The following is a 21,925-nucleotide window of genomic DNA, read 5'->3' as shown; positions in this document are numbered from 1 at the left end:
GGTCTTTCTTCGACATTCTCGCTTCTTTTAGTACTGTCAGTTTTCGCGTAAATTTGCGATGCTCGCTCCTAAACATCCGGGCGTGAAAATTTCAATCGGGTTAATCGAGTTTCCTTCCTTATTGATCACGGTGTTCGTATCTCGAACGATCGCCCCAATCGTCGATCTCGCGAGGTGTTCGCGTGCAAAGAACTGCCTCGCAGCAAAATCAATGCAACGGAGAGAGTGCGGTGGTGCGTTCATACTTACGGCGTAAATTTAAAGTTCTATCGGTTCGGGATTCGATTTCAACTTGGCTCGTATAAATCCTCCGTTAAGTGGAGGATGGCGATCTTACTTAGGGAGATGAGATCGCGGTGGTGGTACACGTATTCGAAAAGTTCTTCGCTCACATTTTGTCTTTTTCTCCTTTTCTCCTTTCCTCCTTCTCTCCACTCCCTCTCGTCTTGTTTAATCGATGGAACACGCGTCGTGCTTCGTCTCCTGTGCTCTCGCAAAGTTCTACATTCTCTTTCCCGTTCAATTCCCCGAGTCCGGATAAAGAATCGGTTTTCGCCGACAATCTCAGCTTTTATCGGAACAGCGCGACGGTCCAAAGTGCGCTACATCGATGCTGTTAAGCTCATTTCGCAAAAAAAGTGTCCCAGAGGAAGCACTCCTCGTGCCGATAAAGCGACCATCCTACGCTCCAGCGAGTGTGCTCGTCTTTCTCATCGCGTTCTCTCTGTTTCCGGATCGAAAGAACCATTTGTCGAGGAAAATCATTTCAACGTTTCCTTTGACGTTACGGCCGCCGTCATCTTCTTTCTTTATTACTTTCAAAATCACGGCATGGCGATTCGATACCCGCGTATCATCCGTGTATATATCTATCTTGCTATCAGATAGTTGCTTGTGATATCTGCTGACTGTGCGTTCGATATTCATGAAGTGCTACGACTTCTTCCGCAAAATGAAAGATTCGTATATACGTCATATGGCGCTTATGAAGAAGACTCTCCAAAGAGTCTCGCAAAAGTATTTCGAATACAGAGGATATGTGTCACAAATTAAGAAATAATATTAAAAGATAAGAATATATAATACAACTTTAAATAATATTAATTTAATTTAATTAATTTAATATATTAAAGTAGATATATTAATAATTATAAGTGTATTTTTTTAGAGATAGAAATAAAAAAACTTTTATTTACGCGCGAGCATGACAATATAATATAATAAAATTATAAAGAATATTTATTCTAAATTTAAAACAAAATATATTTTCTAAAATTTAATTATGATATATACAACCGATATAAAATTTTTTTACCAAGTTTAAAAAAAATATTTAATCTAGAAATATTTGTATTTTAAATAAAAAAAAAAAATATATTTTATAGAATTTAATTTAACCATTATAAAATTTTTTCATTGAGCTTAAAAAATACAAACATATACTTTATACCTATTATTCGGAGGGAGATACAATCAAAATCAAACATATGAGCTCTATGTTAAAAAGTGCTTAATTAGATTATTTTAACTATTAAAATTAGGAGGAGAGGAGAAAGCGAGAGAGCTGTACGTGTATGTGTGTGTGTGTGTGTGTCAACCAAGCCATAATTTAACTCCACTCCAATTTCCCGAATGCGAGCTGTATACACCATTGCAGCAGTCAGGCTAGAATTGCAGAGAGAGATACGAAGGTTGTATCAATTTGTAGTTTGTTCAATGTCTCGCGCTCTTTCTTCGTATCTTGGCAGCCTCGATTCTCTGACAAGTTCATTGGAGCGAGTCCGGTATAAGTAAGCAAACGGGCGACTAAATAAAGGGGTGACTAAGTTGGTCTCCCTCTCTCGCGAAGGGGATATCTCCAAGTCGGCTACGAGGGTGGCGGTGGCGGAGGTGCAGTCAGACAGAAATTGATGTTAGGCGTTTGCATTTATTATTAATACGTTCGCCGGGCTGTCACTGAGTTCAGCCTGTCAGCCGGCGTCTCTCAACCCCTCTTTCCGACCCGCTTCTCTTGTCGCCGGCCTTGAGTGTTTCGCTTCTCTCAGTGATCGAGCGAGCAGCCTCTCTCTTTTTACCTTACGGATTGTCAATTTTCCCCAAACTTCGGCATCGATCGGCCAACTCGCACATCTCCTTAATTATTTAAGCGCCGTCAACCGGGGACGTCCAATGCTGGGCCTCGCCGTTCAACCACGCAAATGCCATTTCAATGTCGATCAAGTTGTCATCATAAAAATTCCTTAAGCACGGGACGCTAATTCAACATTGGAAACCGTTTCAGAAACAACATCTGAATTGTTCGATATCGTATGGAGAACTATTAAATTTGCACGTGTGTGACAAAATTTTAATTTTTCAAATAAGTTAAAATCCTGTTTACATATTTAAATATTATCAGCGCCGGCAGCATGAAATTCAAACATAATGAAAACGGTAATATCATTAATACCGGCTGTCACGTATCATTCATTTCTCTCTGAAATATTCGCAGCGTTATATATCGATTATTCTGAGCCAATATTTATGGACAAATTCCACGGTAACGGGGAAGCATTACATTGTCCTCGAGAAAACGAGGGCGCCTGTTGGTTTCGACTATCGTTCCGACCTGCCGTTGCTCACCTGGTCAAGCTACAAATGTTTGCTGAAATAATAACGGAACCGTTCCTGAAATTCGATAATTCCCGTTCGTAGAAGCTTCCTTGTGCAAACACGGGGTAGTGTATTATCCCTTATGCCATGCACGTCACGGAGTCCTCGCGCCACCAACGAAGCGACATATGGCAGTCCAAGCTACAGCTTATAAAAAATGAACGCAGAATAAACAAGAGGGATAGAGAGGGGAAGATTCAATAGCTACAACGTCGATGTAATCGCGCTAATGCACGCGCGGTTCTGCATTATACAACGGCCGTGGGATTTCCGCGTATCCTTTTCGCGTCGTGGAAGGAAACGCATCTAACATCCTGACAGTTCTCGGACCGTAGTGTCTGGCGTAAATCAAATATCTCTTATGCTTTGACCAACACCGTGATTCGACTTCTATCACTTCTCCTCTCCCCTTTACTGTTTCTTGTCCCGACTGATCCGATTGTAGTCACATCGGCCACGTGCGTGGACATTGATGGAAAGGAATATCTGATTTGCAACGCGCCGGTGACGTCCGTATGATATTGCCCTCGTTGAATATTCTATCGAACCGGAAGTGGAACCCTTGAGACGAAAGATAAGGCACGCATCGACATAGGTACGCATAGTAATATCTTACGTGTAACAAAGCGCAGGTACGTCGGCCGGTTTCCAAGAGCTTTCCAATAAATCGTTCGATACTAGTTAGAGGAAAGGCATGGTACGGATACGAAAAATCACGACGTATCGATTCAGTTTGAATCGAATGGCTCGCATTTGCAAGTTGAATTCCTTTCAACGTTGGCTCCTCGCTATTCGTACAAACTTTCGTCTGGCGCTTCTAGACGAAAAGGCAGATTCGCGTAAAAGATGCAACGACTTGCGTGTCGTGCTCATATCAAAAGTATGAGATATTCAGATAAAAATAAAGTACGAATCGCGCAATATAGGGACGGTAATTTTCTTGTTACTGTGCGTCGGCTAAAATATGACGGTACATTTTTTTTATACACATTTTTTTCGATAATTGCAATAAAGATTCATATCGTGACAAACAGATATTATAAATACTGTCTTCTGTTCTTATTATTGTTTATCTCTTTAACGCATATATTGTTTATCATCGGAAATGAATGTACAAAATTGTATAAATATCAATTTAATATTTTTTATCATAATATAATTACTGTTATATAATATTTTGTAATATACACACATATACTTTAGACGTATGTATATCATAATGTCAGTAACAATTTTTATGCAAAGTTACTTGCGATAAGATGTTGGAAGCAAAGATACACAAGTTTAAAAACTGATATCTATATCTATATATGTGTTATATAGAGACGACGTTATACATGCTATACAATATCCAGCAAAGTGCTCATTTTTACGTGAAGAGTCTTTCGACGAAATTATCTGCTTGTCTTCACCAAACGGTTTGACAAACTACCTAATAGAAATAAAAAGACGAGCATATGCGACAGTCACGAGATATCGAATCCCTTCGAATAGATTGTGTTTACGAGTCCAAACCTTCATCTCGTTTTACAGGCTTCTGTTTCACGTTTGCATCAGCAGTAACGTAGCTGCGTTTGACATTTCCATTCCGCGTCTTACGAAGGATTCGTTTGAAATGTCGTTTATGCGCGCCGATATCCGGCATCCGGTAGCCGGATTAACGACTGCAACAGGTCGTTAAGTCGTGCGTCATAAAGGGCCAATATTAGATGAAAATCGAATCGCGTGAGGCACCGTCAAATCAACCGTTCGCTACGCACGACCGATTAATAATGTCCACATACTATCCGCGACAGTTGCGAAGAAGTTTATCGTATTATTTTACTTCGCCCTGTATTTATTTTTTTATCAATAGTATAAATGTCATTCCCCCCTGGTATAATAATTTGTCTTTATGCGTTGCAATCTGGCAGATTTTTTATTTTTCTCTTCTGTAGGCATGCATTGCTTCGTATGCCGGTTAAAAAATAATATTTTTATGCCCATGCATTTTATGAAACGCGCGAAGCGATTAATAAATAATAAAAGTACTATAAATAAGCGAAAAGAGAGAATGCGAAAACATTAAATAAGAATTTATGTGTCTCATTTTTATATTATATCTCTTTTGTAAATAATGATATTATATATTTATCATAGTTTTAATATTACAAGAAGAAAAATAAGTGTCGGAAAAGTAAAAAAAAAAAGTTCGTGTTCTATTTTATATTTCTCTTATCAACCTCCATCTGTCAATTGTCATTATATGCTTAAAGCGTCATAATTTAGAATTCGCCGCAGAGTTAGAGAGAGAATTGTGTGAATCCGGCAATGAGAGTCGAAATGAATATCAGCGAAAATACATGTATCTAGACCCGAAGGGCGCGAAACGGCATAAGGGCTTTATCCGAGATCACCTTATTACGCCTCGTTAGATACCTTGTTTCAGATTTCGAAACGTATCTACGTATGTACGTATGCACGTACGTAATACTCTAACTGACATTGCTGAGTTCATCGTCGTCGTAGCACATTTTAATGGCCCATTCGCGGTCGCAGCCGTCAGGCGTAAAAAGGACTTGATTTCTATCCGACGAGATACGTACGGAAGTTGAATTTCACCGGAGTAATTACAACGAAACAAGACTGCGCTTCGCGATAATATCTTATATATATTTTATTTTATATTTCTTTTTTAAATATATATGAAAAATATATACGCGCAGATAATGATGCTGCCAATTATAGCCACAATTTTGAAATTGTATTTGTATGAAGCAATGATAGGCATATCACATGCCGATTTCTCGATGATGCAGCGCGTGCCGATAGCACGTGTGACCGGTGTGACACGCATATCATTGCGGATAGGTCGCGGAATTCGTAAGAGGCAGAAGAGGCAGTTAAGATACATTTACGGCGAGATATATCGCGCCGTATATCGGCAGCCGTAAATATATAGACGTGTTCGAGGGGGCCGAGGCAGCTCCGCTTTAATGAAGTTTCCGCGACTCGGGATTCTCTCAAGTTCTCTTACACGCGACGCGTCCCGTGCAACGCGCGCTATCGACGTTGTTAGCGCGGTTAGCGATGCAATTGGCAGTTAGCGATGATGCACGGCGTGTCCGATGCGAGTCTGATGCACTATGGCTGTCGTGATATGCCGTGCGATCGCGTATCTCGGAACGACGCGACACGTTTTCAACAGCGGAATCGCCGTTGCGTTTTATCGAAACGGATACTTGGATTGCGCGGCGCAACGCGTCTTGTTAATCGGCAGCGGTGAATTATTATCGGCGATTATTAATTTCTCGGCGTGCAATCATACGTTTGCTTTGTCGCCCAATTGTCCCAAAAATCATTATTATATCTCAATAGCAGGAACATTTCAAAAATTAAGAGAAATCATATAATTTAATTCAATATTCGAAATATAAAAGTAATTAAAAAAGAATTTTTTTCTTCATTCTATATATTCAATGTGTAATTTTAAATATATGCTGTATTTTTTTATTTTTCTTCATAATATCAGTTTCAATTCTGTTATCAATTCATGGTGCGAATTATTATTCATTATACAGAAAATTTCACGCAAGTGGGTGACACTACGTTTATATGATCGAAGCAGGATATAATACAAGATCGCCGCGAAAGGACGAATTTAATCGAGAGATTAGAGATTCAGTTTTCCCAAGCTCTGGCTCGGCGTGAATGAGTTATGGCATTCTGCGGCGCTATCGATGCTGTTAGCGCGGTTAACCTGTTGGCTGTTAGCGATGATACACGCCACATTCAATGTATACCTTCGCTTAGTGCCGCAGTCAGCCCGTTTATGCGATACGATGTATGATTGGATCTAGGAACGAGTTTTCCCTAAGAAAAATTATATGGCTATTTTTCACATATCGAAACAACTTTATCATTGATGCACATATTTCACAAGCAATAGAGTGTTTGATGAAAAATTTAATGAAAACTATCCCAAATTTCTTGAATACTATTCAAATAAAGTAATAGCATTAATGTGATATAAGTCATTATAAAAAATATTGTTGAGAAAAATACAAAAAAAAGATTCACTGCATAATGTAAAATATATATTAAATCTTAAATTAAACTCTTTATTAAATAAGAAATATTTTCTTATTAACTTTCTAATTTACTTTTTGATATTCCAGCATCGAAAAAAAAAAAGAATTTAGAGAATACACTATATACAAAGTTGCTAATATTCGATATTTCGAAGAAATGTATTTTCTAAAACATTTATTTAACAATATTCCTATATTAAATAAAAATCAAAGCAGAAAAATTATGACGAAAAAACTTCATTTGACGTTTAATACATACTTGACTGTAATCTCATTCTTATAAATGTATAGGCCTTAATTTTTTTTTTTTTTTTTTTTTTCTATACGATTAATATGTCCAATACTTAAATAAATTGCAGATTCTACTAATAAATTAATTTTGTATAACCAAATGTTTGTTTATCATATAATTATTGATTTCAAAAATTGATCTTTATTAATTACTTGAATATTGCTAACTTGTCATTTAATTTTTAATTTCATATTTCATCTTTCACATCAATCGTTTAAAGTAAGAAATATTTATATTTAAATATATTTTTATACATATTTAACGAATAAATAATTTTATCGGATACTAGTGACTCAGCGCTGCAGCAGACAATACTATGATCAGCGCTATCACCAGATTATTTTCCGAGTTCGTTGCGAGGTGGCAGCATCACCTTGCTAGATGACTGCAACGGGGTCTACTTCAATCGAAAGATGGTGGGGGAAGCAGTGTGGCGCAGATGCGTGCGTACAATCGAGCGCGTAACATCTCAGAGCTGCAGTGTCGCACGCAACGTGTACCAGAGTGACGTATATACGGCAGCCAGTGTTCTAGAACATTCGAACGAAACCTCGCTTTCGGGCGAGGTATATCGAGAATTCCAGTCGGATACCGTCAATTCACAAGCGGGTAAGTATATTGATCCATTCATGCTGCGTCGAATGTCGGCCATTTTGAGACAAGCGCTGCTGGCGCACGTGGTGTGATACTCGTACAACTCATAGTACTCATCGAATTACGTAGTAGAATGAGTTCCGGAATTGAATAGATAATCGCACACTCTGTATTAATGTCAAGCAAAGCGACATAATAAAGTTCTCGTAGAAAATGTTGAGATCTTAATTATATCATGAGATAATAAACTCTTTTATCACACGTGATTTGGCATAAAGTATTAAATTAAAAAAAAATATATATATGTATATATAACGCCGTATAAGTTTAAGCCCGCGCGATATTTTTCAAATAATTATTTTTTTTTTAAATGTATAGTATTGCTAAGTCTGGCAAATATTAATAGCATATGTTTAACGCGATATTTAAAATTGATACTCAGATTTTTTATGCGTTAGACTGTAGAATTATATATTTATATAATTATATATAAGGAAGTGCTATGTTGAGTTATCCGAAAACATATATTTATATATTTTTGTTGCAGGAACGTGATTGCGTAATCGATAAAGATTGCGAAAGCATAATTGATTACTTCTTCGATTATTATCTATTGAAATTAATACACGGTTACTTGTAAATCTCACATTCTTCACAATGCCATTCACGGCAAATGCGGCAGCGAGTCAGATACAGGAGCGTTTGAAGAACATTTATAATCTCGTGCACGATATAGAAACTCAACGCATCCGCTCAGAGCACAACCTGAACAACATCATGAAGACCCACGATAAGGTAACGCCTGACGACAAGGTCTCCTCTTACTACCAACAGAAACTGAAGAATTTGTATAATGCCGCGATGACTGACGCTCAACAAGAAGAGGAGATCCTGCGCAAGGCCCTCAGTAAGATAAACGAGATACGCACCATACGAAACGAACGACGCATACAGGCGCGTAAGGCCGGCAACAAGGAGACCATCAGACGCGGAGCACTGATGAAGATGTTGTTGAGCACCGCGCAGACTCTACCTCTCTATGTAGGTAAGACGCCAGATGCCAAGGTGCCACCGTTGTGCGGTGCGATACCAGCCGAGCTGACATACATCGCGAAGATGGGTGACATGGTGGCCGCTCTGGTGAAAGGCAACGAGGAAGGGGAGAACTGGATACTGGCCGAAGTCGTACAATTTATTCCCGCGGCGAATAAGTACGAGGTCGACGATATCGATGAAGAGCAGAAACCTCGTCATACATTGTCGCGGAGACGAGTGGTGCCATTGCCGTTGATGAGGGCGAATCCCGAGACCGATCCCCATGCCCTGTTCCCGAAAAATGCCACGGTGATGGCGTTGTATCCGCAAACTACCTGCTTTTACAAAGCAATCGTGAAGCAGCTACCGACGACCGCTACGGAAGAATACGAAGTTCTCTTTGAGGATGTCAATTATGCGACTGGCTACTCGCCACCATTCAACGTGGCACAGCGTTATGTAATTTCCATCAAAGAGAGCAAGAAAAATAAGAGCCAGTGTAAATAAATATTATTACTTTCTTATTTTAATCCTTTAATTAACTTTCGATTTTTTTTCTAATTAAAAGAAGAACGCGCATGCACATACACACACGCGTGCGCGCACACACATGCCACATTTATAATAAAAAAGACAATGCGCGATTGCAAGGATCGTAAATCTCTTTTGCAATACATGTACATATATATAAGTTTAAGTAGTATATGTATTAAACTATTTATGAAGTTCCATTACAGATTCTCTAGAATATAAGAAAGAAATGTTCGCATCTATGTTGATTTATGTATTAAAATACACTTATAATATTTGACTTTTATAATAAATTAAGTTTTCTTATCACATGTTACAAAATTCTCAATATTTAATGCCAAGTCTTTTAGCAATCATTTTTATAAAGCTTGCGAATTGTATTTTTTTGCAATTTATTCACATTACGTTTTATAATCTATTATAAAATAGAAATATGCTACAACGATAATACAAACATATAAACTGCACACAATTTATAAAAAAAATTTATAAATCTAGTTTGTAAGAGGGCTTGACATATAGGATTTATATATATATATATATACATAAGTGTAAAAAAGCAAGTCACAAATAGCACAATATTTTTTTCCGTGATAAAATATAATTATCTTGGTATGTGTCGTGAAATTTCTATCAAAGTCGCAGTTTGTCATTAAGATTAAATTTAAGCATGAGCGTGCGTGTGTTAACTGGGAGAAACAAGCACGTACTGACAGTTAAGGTCCTATTTCCGCGATACTACCCATCGTCAGAGGTAATTGACGTAGATTATAGGACGATAATAGCGGTATCCTTATGTACGCGGGTGGATCTGGACTTTGCTGACCTTTCGCGGAATCGGTTCTCCGTGACTGTCCGAGTAATTTCATCCTATATCGAATAAATCTTTCTCTCTTTGTGTTCGTCACGAAGGGAGACAGAGGTAAAGCGAAGGGAAGAGAAAAGGCGCGGAATAGAGGGAAGATAAAGAGAGCGAAATATAAAAGCGGCGGCGGACGAAAGCCTGCGAAGCCGCGAGTGCGAGAGCGGATCGAGAAAGACAGCGGATGAAAGAGAGCACTGCGCAATAATTGATTCCATAATCGGCGGCTGCTGCCAGACATCAAAGCAACTCGGTACCCCCAGCTAGCTTAATTCTCATTCATTATTTAACTTAACTACCCCTCGCATCGAGTCATAAAAAAAGTACTTTGATTCGGCGCACGTTGCGAACACGGTATTTTTCGCCATTTTCCTCGAAATTAAACCTGAAAATTTTTCATTGATTTCTGGTTGCCGTTCGAATGGAGCTCGCTCGTTGAATAACGTATCGGAGGTGTTTTTAATTGAAACGCGAAGCTGGATCTGTCGCGCGAACAAGATATTGCATGTAATAATTAAGGAAGAGAAATGTATTTTTTCTTTGAATAGCTTTTTTGAAGCGTGTTTATCGCAAAAGAAATCTTGTATAGATATACTATATTTTGATGTAAAAAATAATATGTATTATATGTAAGCTAAAAAGAAAATGTACGTATATGTATGTTTTCCTTTTAATTTTAAATAAGATAAAATAGAGTCACTATTCAGTAATAATAAGATAAAATAGAATAAAATAGAGACTATTCAGCAATATCTCAAAGTAACTTTTATCTCTTTAACACTACTTTCGCGATAATAAAAATTATCTAACCTGTGTAATGGCTTTTATATGCTTTCTCGTGAAAGTTGTAACGACTGATTTTATCTGGTCTATGGTAGTTTCCCTAATCATATCAGAATTCACCTCGAACCCCAGGGTCGGTCGGATCACATGAATTTAGCAAAACGCACGACCTCGTACCCGGAACCTTTTATCCACTCGTATTCGCGCTAAACCACAATCGAAATCGCGTTTGCAAGTACGCCGCGCTGTCTAGGATTTCCGGCAACCATTAGTCGCACTCGATTGTCCGATATCTTTCCACTTTCAGATAGTCGGTGTGTCGGCACACAGAAGCCATTCTCAGTTCTGGAATTAATTCAACCGGCGATTAGCTTCCGCGTTGAGGGGTGAGTTCTGTGCGAAATGGTTTTTGTGTGTTTGATCGTGTGTTCGGTGAGTGTGTGTGCTCAACGTGCGGTCGTGTGCCGTTGACTGAACTATGTCCAAACCGTGGACGGGCGTGCGTTCGTACGGCGAGTCTAATACAAGTGGACTCGTAGCATGCGAGCAACCGGAAGCTAAGGCGAACTTGCGGCCGAACACGCAAGCTGTACTTGCTTTTCCACCCTTGGTCCCCGCGAGAATAACTTTGCCCTGTGATTCTCCTCTGGCCACCTCCTACGATTCGTTTCCTACCAACCGTTTCAAGGTTCTCTTCGTTCATTCGTTCCACGTTTCAGTTATCTGAGTAATACTTCTCCTCCGGCTTTACCTTGCCCTGCTTCCTTTTCTCTGTCTATCTACCTTCCTTTTCTCCTTATCTTCCTTCTTCCCTGCTATATTCTACTGCTGACCTCCTTCTTCCGTATCGCGTCGTCCTTCTCTTTTTCTCATCTCCGTATAACCCGATCACGGCAGGTTCACTTAACCCTCCGGTAATGGCGCTCTGTATTTTTCCTCGACGCTCGTAATTACGGCCGTGTGCTCTCGCGAGCATATTTTATTTCATTCCAGATCTCGATCGATTCTGACGTTGGTGTCTGTCACTATCTTTTCTCTCCCTCTCTTATTCCTTATATCTCGCCGGAGGCTTCGTAAAACGAAACACGCTATTCTCCGACAATCATTAATCTTTCTTTCGATAAATTGGCGGACCAGAGTGATTGCAAGATGTCACTCTCACCTGTCCGTAACACACATTTGTTTGTAACTCGAATGTCATGCGAGTCTCCCTTGTTCGCGTTTGATTGGAGGCCATTTCGATAATGATTTGATAAGATTGCGTGCGCATGTTGCTTCTCACGCCTGTCGACGATCAATTTGAAGGCGACCATCTATTTGTAGCCGTTTCTAGAACGCGCACTCGACTTAGCTATCCATTCGGAATATTTTATCTCGATCGGATTTACAATATTTTTCGCAGCGAGGTATAATTCAGCGCTCTCGACTATAAAATAGATATGAAAAGATAAACTGTGGCTGACCCATTGAGACTTCGCTAGGTTCATTTAAGTAGTACTCCGGGACTCGTTGAATTATTGATACTGAGGAGTAAATTGAAAATCGATAAGCGTTCCAGTGCAATTTACAACTTCGCGGCCGTTTCTGAAGGAAGGAAAAAAAAAAGAGGGAGAAAGAACGAGCGAGAATGTGAGCGAAACTTGCACCGTGGGGGATTACAGATCGTATGTTGAACGAGGAGGGGGCCTCCTGGATTTTCATTTTTTAATTAATACGCCACGCGCAATGGTATCCAAGAGAAGGGATCGATAAGGTCGGCTAACGAGCTGCCAACCTCTAATCCAACTTTACCTCGAAAACTGTCGGAACTCTTATACGATGTGGTAATGAGTTCTGGCTGTTGAACGAAAGAAAAGTCACGATGTTAATAGCTTCTGCCTTTGAATCTCTCTCTCTCTCTCTCTCTCTCTCTTTTCCTTTGCGGGCAAAAAATTCGCCATACGCGAAACGAATGGCGACGACGGATTCTGGACAGCGAAAGCACGTGCTGCTGTCGGCTACCACCTCGTGCCGTTGTGGGTTCCGTTTAGTCTGGTTTAGACCGCGCGGACGGACCGAGGAAATAAAGCTCTCCGGAACGGCCGCGAGTACCGATTCGATCTCGACCTATTGGATTTTGTCGAGAGCAATTTCTTCCCAGAGACCGCAATGCAATGTTCCGCGTGGCGTGCGCCATGTTCTTCCACCGATACCGCGACACTTTAGACGAAACGATAGCGTACCATATAACCTAATGTTACTGGAACGCAACTACTTTTAAAATACGGCATCGAATACCTCTCCGGAAGTTTTGTACGTATACGAGTCGAACGCGACGATACCGCGAGGGAAATTACGTCGCGGCGAAAGGCGCTCGTGGAATAAAGTTCTTGATATAATTACGAACGATTTTGGGAAACGCGCACCGTATTATTTCAGTTTGCCGTAATAATTGACGAACGATCCTGAAAAAGTGTGCGTTTATATTATCATGTCGGAGAAGTTGGAGTTTTAGGAATTATAATAAGATCTGGAAATAATGGAATATTTAATAAATAATTTGTTAACAGCTTAATAATATGCATGCATTTCGCAATAATCGTGAGTCACTGCGTTGTAAATTTCTTTGCATTTCTCTTATCATTAAAAATAGATTTGACTTTGTCGCGGATAGAGAACATCGTAATAGTATACTATTAGCTATAGCTAAAGCGCTGTGCGTAACGACGCGTATATACTCAAATTAGCAATTCAAGTACTAGTGCGCAACGTGCATACGAAGATGACTCTACATCAAGCGGCGTAATGTCTCTCGCTATGAGAGGCCCGCGAGACATTCTTCGGCTGTCAATGCCAGAAACGGAGTTTTCTTACTGACTCGAAAGCCTTCACGACGCCGGCAATTTATTAAGTTTTTCATCAACTAGGCATTAGGAGGCAAGAGAAAGAGACAGACGCATTGATCGAAATTCTGGCTTACGTACATATTTCAACCGAGCATTTATCTCCCGCTATACGAGATTCAAACATTTCGACAGCTCCAATGGCATTCTCGTCCGTGGACGCTATAGAAATACGAATAATTCATAGGCGGGCCGGCTCTTCGCTAATTAATTGCGTTTGCCAATGAAGGCAGGGCGGTTTAAAACTTCCTTCATAATTCAGGACCAAAATCGGTTATCGCGGTCATTGCAATGCGGCATAGCATGATCGCCGATGAAATCAAAGTTTATAGGCGATTTTACGGCAATTTATCGATCCGCAAAGGAATTTTGATTTGGAAGATGCTAATTACACAATTATTGTATTTTAAGACATTACATTTTAACAACCAAATGATATTTTACTTTCAATTTACTATAAAGTCATGAATTATATCAGCAATATAGAAAGCTAACGAAAAGTAATGATGGCATTCCTAATATATATTACAACAAAGACATATTATATATTTATATATTTTATATTATATATATATATATAATATATATATATTATTTTCAATTTTATACTTTACGTTTTAAATAACGTTACAAACTTTGCCTAACAAATAAATAAATTATAATTATTAAACGATTCTTAAGATAAATCTATTAAAATCAGCATCTCTCTATCTTTATAATGCAAGAAATAATTTTCTTACTTCAAAGTCTGATAATTCGTAAATAACACGCGAGATTGTAATTTTTTATAAGGGAGGTCGCGCCTATGGAATTATCTATGTGCATCATCAATGCACCGGCCGACCATTCGCGCATTCTCACAGATCGTAAGGTTGTTGTGAGACCAATGACTGTCTGAAAAGTTATTTTTATCGTATTTCAACGATTCAGTAGGTCACCGAATACGTGTAGGTGAGCTATGATTAATTTCTATGTCCCATCAGCGACATTAATTTTTAATGTACGACCATTGTTATGGGAATTATAATAATTAGTTCGGAGCCTTCTATGCAACTCGGTTGACTATACAATGTATGCGGCTTGAGTTCCCAACTGTGTCGTCCGTCGGTATATCTTGATTCTGTTTAGTCACGCGAGAATACATTATTCGCGTATATATATATGTATAAGTCCAAGTATATATATGTAAATTTATATTTATATATGAAATATATATATATGTATTGTAGACTCTATGTAAACTCAATCTTTTTATAAAGAACAAACTACATTTTTTATAAAACGCCAGTTTAGATTCTCTCAGCACTTTATAAATAAGTAAAATCTTGGAAGCCTGTCAGAAGAACTGATTTTATAAATAATCTGCAATATGTATATGTATATATTGATAATCCGCTACACTTGTTAAGCGTATATGTAATGCAGGATTATGTAGGTTACAGAAACTTTAGTCACATATAACCAACTAACTAATGCTTGACCGCTAGGAAGAAGCGTTGCTATATGAGTAAATATGTGTTTTTGCATATATGTGTAGAGTGACTCGGAATGTCCATAATTACACAGAAGAATACACAACGGGCCATTTTGAATGCGGAGAGTTCTGTGGGATTTGGTGTAACCAGTAAACTTTAGCTTAGAAGTAACTTCATGATTCGCTTGTGTCCTATCAAGCTTGGCGGACAATTCAGTAAGTCCTTGGCTGCTAGTAAAGACTGCCTTGGTGATTATATATATATATATATATATATTTATATAAAAAATTTTATGCTAAGAACAGAAATAGGACTGTCATGGCATCGTCAAAAAATTATAATAAAAAATTGATCGCTGGGAAAGGAAAATAAATTGCTATAAATTTCTAGAAAGTTTTCTGGAGAATAATAGAAAAATATCTCTTCGTCGTAGAAAACTCGATGAATAATTAATTATTATTTTTTGTCAAGAAATAGAACATTGAAAAGTATTACATAATAAATCTTCTTTAACTTGATTCTACATTTTCTTTTCTTTCATTTTCTATCTAATATATTTATTGTACATTTTAATCGCGATAACAAGACCAAATCTTTTTTTATCATTATTATTTTGATGTGAAAAATTTTAATTTTGATATTTCAAACAGTATTCGATCGTTAAATTTTTTTAACACGCCAACTAAATCCTTTATCGATTATACCTAAAAATTGGGTTTAAAGATCGATGAACCATGCGAGGACATTACTATGTACGATCGAGTCGCGGATCGTTGGCCATCGATGACGGAGATCGCGGACACAATCGACGCGTTCGCTCTCGCGGGGCACGTTGGAAGATAGCCGCGGACTAACCGGTGAACCCGACCTAATTGAATTTCGCGTACGAGAGCCGCGACGATTCGTCATTCCGGCGTCCAATTTGGACGCGAGTCTCGCGCCACTCTCTTTCGATCGTTCGCTTCGCGTCGGCTATCGCGTCTTTCATCTACGTCCTGTCGACTGTCAGAACACCAGCGTCCATCACATCGACGCGGTAGCAGCATTTCGAAATTTCATCAAAGCGACATACTCACATGTGCCTTCCATGCGCGCCGTTCGCGGCTGAACGCGTAGAGCTAATTGCACTTACCTGAAACAAGCAAAAATGGAATACAGTTAGCATGATGACATTTGCCAGAACGAGGCCGCTATATCCATCATTTTTTGAAAGAAAAAGAGAAGAGCCAAAATGCGTAAAATATTATATTATACCCGTCAAACGGAAGAGGTTCCTTAGCGAAATACGCTTAGGATACTCTGCCGCGGAAATTACAATGTCCGCGGGGTGAATTCATTTTTAGGGGGAATATTCCTACTAGAAAGGCAGATAAACGTTGTGTGTATAAATTAGTAACGAATTTTCGCGTTTCACCCTTGAAGAAACGCTGGAAGGCAACGCTATTGATTTTATGCTAAATTACTCCTAGTAATAATATACAAACACCTGGGCATTCTGCATAAACTGTAATCGAGATAAGGGCAAGAAACGCGGCGGAGAAAGCCTGTTGTTTCTCTTCGTATCGGCTATAAGGAAATAAGGGAAGGACAGGCTTCCTCTACCACCAGAGGCAGCTGCTTAAGTTCTCACATAGATTAACCCAGGTAGTTTCTGTTCTCCTTCGTCTAGGAGACAGACCTTCGGGCTGCCAGGAAGTCGCTCGCAAACTCGATGGCAAATTGTCGAGACTCCTTGTCCCTCTCTCCTTCCCTCTTACTTTACTCGTCTCTTCGTTTCGAAACATTTATCCTCCCTTTCCCTCTTCCGTTCTCTTATCCGCAACGAATCGTTTCCATCCATCGAGAGCTCGCAAATCACAGACTGGCGATTCGCTTCGACCAAATTATCCGGGAAATTCCGAGCGTAGAGGCGTACACTAACATGGCGCGTGGTTATACTGTACCTGCGACTCGCTTTACGATCGAGATAATCCTCGTCGATACATACACGCCCAACGCCTGATCGCCTTAGGATTCGACGCTCTCTATTCGCGAACGAAGGAAGCCGTAATTAGGTCGACGAAGAGACAAGCTGTATTGCGTATATCTCATTCAGAACATTACACAGATGATCAATGCTTGAGAATCTTTAATCGCATTTCATGGAGAATAAATATTAAATTCGAAAGCAAATTTCTATGTAATTTTTATAAAGCGCTTCAAAATACTTAATTATAATATTTATTGTGTGCAAGAAATCTGGAATAACTCGAATCAGTTACGATAAAGCGATACGTGTGCGCGTGTGTGTACTTGTAATGTACATGTGCTGATTTAATTAGAATAATTTTATAGAGATTAGCATACTATATTCCAGCAGCAAAAATGGTGCTTTATAAAATTGACGCAATCATAAAAGAAGAAATTAACGCTTTAGCATAGAAGAATCATTTATAAAAATGAGTATTATACTTTTTTTAAGTATTGTCATATTAATTGTGCAGAGATAATTAAATGTAAATGACTAAAGTGATTTTAACGTAATACAGTAAGTTATTTCTCTCTCGTTCTTTCTCGCCTCGAAATTTTTGACCAAGCTTAGTAAAGGAACATAATTAAGTTATTTAATTCTTTAAATTCATTCTGTTATTTACACAAATTTGTATGTGACTTTAATCTATATCCTAAACTTTTTAATTAAGCGTTTATGTATATATATCATTTTTTTTTTTCGCTTATTATTCATATGCGATGCGTTTTTCTTGGTTGCGCTCATCTTTCCAGTCTACGTTCTTGACGCTCTGAAATTTCTCAGCCCGTTTTCTCTGATCTACCTTTTAATAAATGATTGCGAACCTCTTCGCTCGAGCAACAAACTTCGCCCAGTGAGGAAAGGCGGACTTGTAACTTGGTAACTTTTGCGACAGGTATCGAGCAAACTTGCTATGTACATTAATATATACTGTTTATCCCTAATCTTTAACTACTTTCCAGTTTCAAGTCCCAAGAGAAGTGCAAGTTGAGATATTCTTGGCTTGGCTTGTTCTTTTTAATCAGTGTCGGTCGTTGAGTAAATTTCATATCGTTCATAAGTATTTTCGGTAACTATTAAACGACAGTAATGCACAAAAAATGAATGTAACTTTATATATTCGTTAGGCTCTGTTCAGATCGACTTTTCTTAACATGAACATATAAAGAATTCTTTTTTATTGTATTATACTGTTGTAATGTGTGAGATCAATGGTATGTATTGTTAATATTATAAATAAAAATGTTTATTCTTTGTTATTTCTCTGTGCTACATAAAGATGCTCAACAAACATTATCCCTCTCAAATAGCTTTTAATATTCTTCTAGCTCTTGAGCGATGTGGGAGTAAAGCCGGCAGTGCAAAATTTACTTTCAACAAGGAGGAATTCGTTACATCCAACTAGCGTCGCGCAAAAACGCTTTTACAGTTATTTTTAATCCATCCGGTGTGCATATAGAAAATTCATGAAAGCAGGAGAACGCGAGCCCATACTATTTCTTGCTTGAGAAAGCACGCGAAGCGCGATAGCTCGGCCGGCCTACGTTTTCGCGTTTGCATGGTAGGATTATTGTTTACACGAAGGAAGCCGAGCACCATTCCGTGAGTTGGAAGTCGGCATGCAAGCCAGCAGGCAAGCAGAAATGTTACGTCAACATGATATGACGGGCAGAAATGGTATACTCTATTCGCGCGTATTTTTCAAACGAAGTGCTAAAAGTTCTTCTGAAGTACAACCTCATGAGAATTAATCTCGCTTTTATTTACCCGTTAAATTAGAAGAAAATAATTATATTTCAGGTATATATTGTAATTTTCTATATTCATAATGCGCTGTTATTAAGAAAGAAATGACAAAAGAATCTATTTATTATTCAGATTCGATCTTATTGTTTCGTCAATGATTTTATCCATAATTATTTTTGTTGGTAATTTTGTGTCTGATAATTTTTATGTAGCCGCAGTTTTAATAAAATATATTGATATATTTTAATCAAAGATAAAAAAAAAATAATATTGTATTATATCTCCTCTTTCGTCGCGTTCGAATTATAATTATTAAATCAAATGTAATAACGCTCGATAATGTGTGTTGTATACGATAATTCGTAAAACCGATAATAGGAGCAAGCAAAAATAACAATTAAAAGTAATGATTCCAATAGACTATTCTTTTAAAATCGACATTAGCGAAACTGGACGCTTAAGTCCGCTTTATAAATGCTGATAATTTGGAGATCCTCGATGGTGAACATCCGTTCTTTTTTTGAAGGCAGGAAGGAAGAGACGAAGAGAAGATATCCGCTCGAGTGGAACCACGTTGAGAGGAGTCGTGGAACTTGCTGCTGCGAAGGGACAAGGAATTAATTCGATTGCAAGAGAAAGCACGCGACGAGACGGTTCGTCTTTCGCGCAATCAGGATCCGAGGACTTCTCTCTCATCGAAGTTATTTGTATTAATTAGAGAAACCCAAAATTAGTTGCCGTTGGATGATCGTTAGGATGCTTATCGACGCCCACTGGAAGCTGACGGCTGCATCCAAAAAGCATAAATGACGGCCCGGGCAAGAGAAGTATATATATATTCCCTGTAAAGAGCTTCACGCTCTATCATTTGAACGGTCGGTGATTATATTTTTTCTTTCAGCAATCATGAAAATTAAAAGGCGTCTCGCAATGTCATACTTTTTGTCGTCTTTCTTTCAATATATATGAAGCAAAATTAAAATTATGCGGGATAATGACTATGTTAGCCGCAAAACGAGATAAATAACAAGTATATTTTTGAAAGTGGCAGCACGCCGATCAAAATAAAAGCGATTTAGGAAATAAAAGTGTGAAACGCAATCAGAGATTACTTTTACGTATTATCTTCAGACTTTACTCAAACAGATTGCTTTCGTGTGCGTATGCATACGCAGTACGCAAAACGAATAAACGAAATATTTTCTCCCGTATATCTGTTGCAAGTGGCAGATGGTGCCGTGATAATATTTTACGTAAGCTGAGAGATCCGAAATACGACATGCCAGATGCCGCTTGCGATGTATGTAAATTCGAAGTCATTACGCAACGTAAAATACCAGTGTTTGTATTCCATGTTTTGTATTTCCACGTAATAGTTTTATTCTTTGTTATAATAAATGTAAGAAAATTATTGTATAAACGTTTACACGTTTAAATGTAAAGCCAACAAATAGGCAGCTATGTGGCTTTATACGAGTACCTTTCATTTTTCGAACGTTACACTCGCTAAAGATACATTGTTCTATTTCTTACACATTTATTATATTGAATATACTTTTTCATTTCGCAATTTTTAAAAATTATAAATTGGATATAAATGATATTATAAATATGATATTAAAATAATAATTAACTATTATGTTGTAATTAAAAAAAAAAAAAACATTAATTTACTTCATTTTCCAAGAAGAATAATTAATGACATTCGATTGCATATTTTTATTTTAAAATTATTTGACGAAATTTTGTATATATATTTGTCACAGTTGTTATAGAGTTCCCCTTCTGTAATGTCAGTCGAGATATACGCTTCCATCTAAGACAAGCTCAACTCACGTAAAATTGAACCGATCGATAAAGTTTCGTGCATTTCGTTGCCACAATTTCAGACAACAAGACAGGTTGCACGCTGACGCTGATGAGCCATACGACTTTCATTCGCGACGCCTCCTTTACATTATAGGGGAGCGTCGAATCAGCCGCACATGTACATTACATTTGGTCGATATATACGCGGATACATACTATGTACACAATATACATACACGTTGGTACACAGAAATCCATAATACTCCGGGAAGGATACGCGGCGGTCTTCTACGTGATCCAGGGAGCGAAGCGACGGATTATTTCCCTTAGGGCGTTGAAATCGGAAGCACTTTCGTACCGAATGACAGGCAGGTGCACGCGAGGGAAGGATCGAGAACCGTTCGACAGGATGACCGAAATAGGAGGGTTCGATTTGCAAGAGTGGCGCACTCCCCTCACCGATATAAGATTTCCAAATACAGACATCTCTATCGCGTCGTGGAGCCGAAAGCTCGTATTCAATTCCGAGTCATCAGGATGAGTGGAAGAGGTAGCTTCTCCTCCTTAGCGAATGCGAATAAATGGAAACGGAAAAGTGCAATAAGCAATGTATTTAAACAAAATAAAAAGCCAAGCGAACAAACTTAAGGGAAGTTTGTTTTCACAATCCGCGGGATATAAAACAAAATAAAAAATTTCGAGATTCCGTACTTGGCTGAACTGCACTGTTTAAGCTTCGCGAAGGGAAAAATGTTTTCGATACACCGAGGTCGCCGCGTTATGTGGATTTCCGAGGAAAAGAAAAACAAGAGAAGGTAAGAAAAATCTCGAATAGAGATTTAAAGGACGAGATCAAGTAGTGTATTCAAGATGGTAAATGTACGAAGGAAGGTGGCGAGCAGAAAGTAGATGGTGGATCAGAGCGACTAGGATGAGATCAGATCAGATCGGTCGCGCGAACGGCATTGACGGCGACGATGGTAAACTCGTGGGCTGTGGTAAGCGCAGAATCGTGTCGCGGATAAAGTGGTACCCGTCACTGTCTGTCAGCAGCCCTTGTCGCAGTTTCTCTCTTCTTCATCCCCCTAGTACGACCCGGACTCGGCGTCATTCTCTCTCCGATTCTCTCGTCCGCCCTTCGTGCCATGGATGCAATATAGCGATCGCTATAATTCACGGATGT

At 38.5% G+C, this 21,925-nt stretch overlaps 1 protein-coding gene and 1 long non-coding RNA gene across 2 annotated transcripts in view; both read left to right on the top strand.

The window, feature by feature from the left end:
* Sgf29 (SAGA-associated factor 29) overlaps positions 1 to 9,450 on the top strand; it is a 93,711-nt gene extending 84,261 nt beyond the window's left edge. The window contains exons 3-4 of the mRNA XM_070296730.1: positions 7,304 to 7,623; positions 8,156 to 9,450. Coding sequence (XP_070152831.1) covers positions 8,266 to 9,150 — 885 coding nt within the window. The 5' untranslated portion in view covers positions 7,304 to 7,623; positions 8,156 to 8,265 and the 3' untranslated portion in view covers positions 9,151 to 9,450. The remainder of the gene's footprint in view (positions 1 to 7,303; positions 7,624 to 8,155) is intronic.
* The window catches only part of LOC138933747 (uncharacterized), a 45,173-nt gene extending 24,877 nt beyond the window's left edge, over positions 1 to 20,296 (top strand). The window contains exons 2-3 of the long non-coding RNA XR_011447022.1: positions 19,460 to 19,760; positions 19,835 to 20,296. This is a non-coding gene — a long non-coding RNA (uncharacterized lncRNA). The remainder of the gene's footprint in view (positions 1 to 19,459; positions 19,761 to 19,834) is intronic.
* The last annotated feature ends 1,629 nt before the right edge of the window (positions 20,297 to 21,925 follow it).

This window comes from Polyergus mexicanus, unplaced genomic scaffold (genome assembly GCF_030449975.1).
Source record: "Polyergus mexicanus isolate NDT 795.1 unplaced genomic scaffold, iyPolMexi1.0 SCAF_5, whole genome shotgun sequence".
Lineage (NCBI taxonomy): Eukaryota > Metazoa > Arthropoda > Insecta > Hymenoptera > Formicidae > Polyergus > Polyergus mexicanus.
Note: the sequence above shows the minus strand (reverse complement) of the source record. Positions and strands in the feature narration are given on the sequence as shown.